Below are 1312 nucleotides of genomic sequence, written 5' to 3'. Positions count from 1 at the left end.
GGATTTACAAGATGCTCATACTCACATAAATTTTTCTCTCCTAAACTCAATACTGGTCTTTCTAAGTTTTTGCAATATTTGTAAAAATTACTGTACCTAAAAAACACTTCCCCAGTATAGCAATCAATTCTATGGATTTTTTTTTCTGAGGGAGATATGGATATGCCTTACAAATCCTATAAAAATATGAAAATTACTATGCATATAATGCTGCCTAAAATGACAACCTCTGCTTAGCTACTTCAATACAGGGAATCAAATGCCTATGACATTATTTAACCACTGAGCATGCTTCTCTCCTAGGGTTTTCTGATATGTTTTCTTCTGAGTACATTTCTCTATCAGAAAGTGTTCTCCAAGAAGGACTGAACTCCACTCACTGTTTACAGTTTCAACACATGACCTCTTGAGTGCTGGCGGAGGAGGGGAACATGTTCTTTGGGGTGAGGAGCACAGGAGATCTCTCAGGCGTGTTAGCAAGAAACGTCGGTGGCAGAAGAGTGCCTCATGGTCTTCGTATTCTTCAATCAGGTCTCGGTTAAAGTCCAGCTCCCTCTGGTATAGTTTTGTGACTGAGTTCACATATGGAACAATTTCACTTACATTCTCAAAATTAAGTAGATACTGCAAGTAGTGAAGTCCACTGTGTTCACTAACATGGACGCTTATCCACTTATGGCTTTCCTCATACTCTGCTCGACAAACATCCACAAGTCCCACATATGTTGCGAACTGCTGTATGACCCATAATCGGTGATTCCAAGAATGATAATTGTTCTGGTGTTTGTTAGCTGCCCAAGTACAGAGGTCCAACTCAGCAAACAGGAACCTCTCAATGTGTTCCGAGTGGAAAACAACACCATTGCCATTGTGATGCTCTGGATCGACACCATTGGCCCCATTTGCCTGCTGAGGAATTACCTTTGCTATAACATTTTTAAACATCCACTTACGGTGCTGGAACACCTCCATACACTTAGGCTTTCGTGAGAGAATAAGCCTGGTGAAGTGTAGCTCTAGGTTGGCACTCAGGTCACCCTGGCCCAGCAGAACCTTGCGCAGATTCCAAAAGGTTGCAACTTCTGGGGCAATGAGAAGGCAGAACTGGGTCCAACGAAGTACCTGTGAAGGATCTGTGGGAAAAGAGTTCTATAACACAAGATCGTAAAAGTAAGGGGAGTTATAAAAATATATATGCTGCGACTATGGTATGGGGTGATTAGGAGAGTGAAGTAGAAAAAGAAAAGGATCAAAAAGCCTTTATATCACATATCATTCTACCTAAAAAATGAGAAATAAGAATGCACTTGCC

At 41.2% G+C, this 1312-nt stretch overlaps 1 protein-coding gene across 1 annotated transcript in view; it reads right to left on the bottom strand.

Moving 5' to 3' along the window:
• Positions 1–103: 103 nt before the first annotated feature.
• The window catches only part of LOC119581775 (protein prenyltransferase alpha subunit repeat-containing protein 1-like), a 6355-nt gene continuing 5146 nt past the window's right edge, over positions 104–1312 (bottom strand). The window contains 1 exon segment of the mRNA XM_037929906.1: positions 104–1133. Within this exon segment, the coding sequence (XP_037785834.1) occupies positions 256–1133 (878 nt within the window). The 3' untranslated portion in view covers positions 104–255.

Source organism: Penaeus monodon, chromosome 15 (genome assembly GCF_015228065.2).
Source record: "Penaeus monodon isolate SGIC_2016 chromosome 15, NSTDA_Pmon_1, whole genome shotgun sequence".
NCBI classification, from domain to species: Eukaryota; Metazoa; Arthropoda; class Malacostraca; order Decapoda; family Penaeidae; genus Penaeus; species Penaeus monodon.
This window is presented reverse-complemented; position numbering and strand designations above follow the sequence as displayed.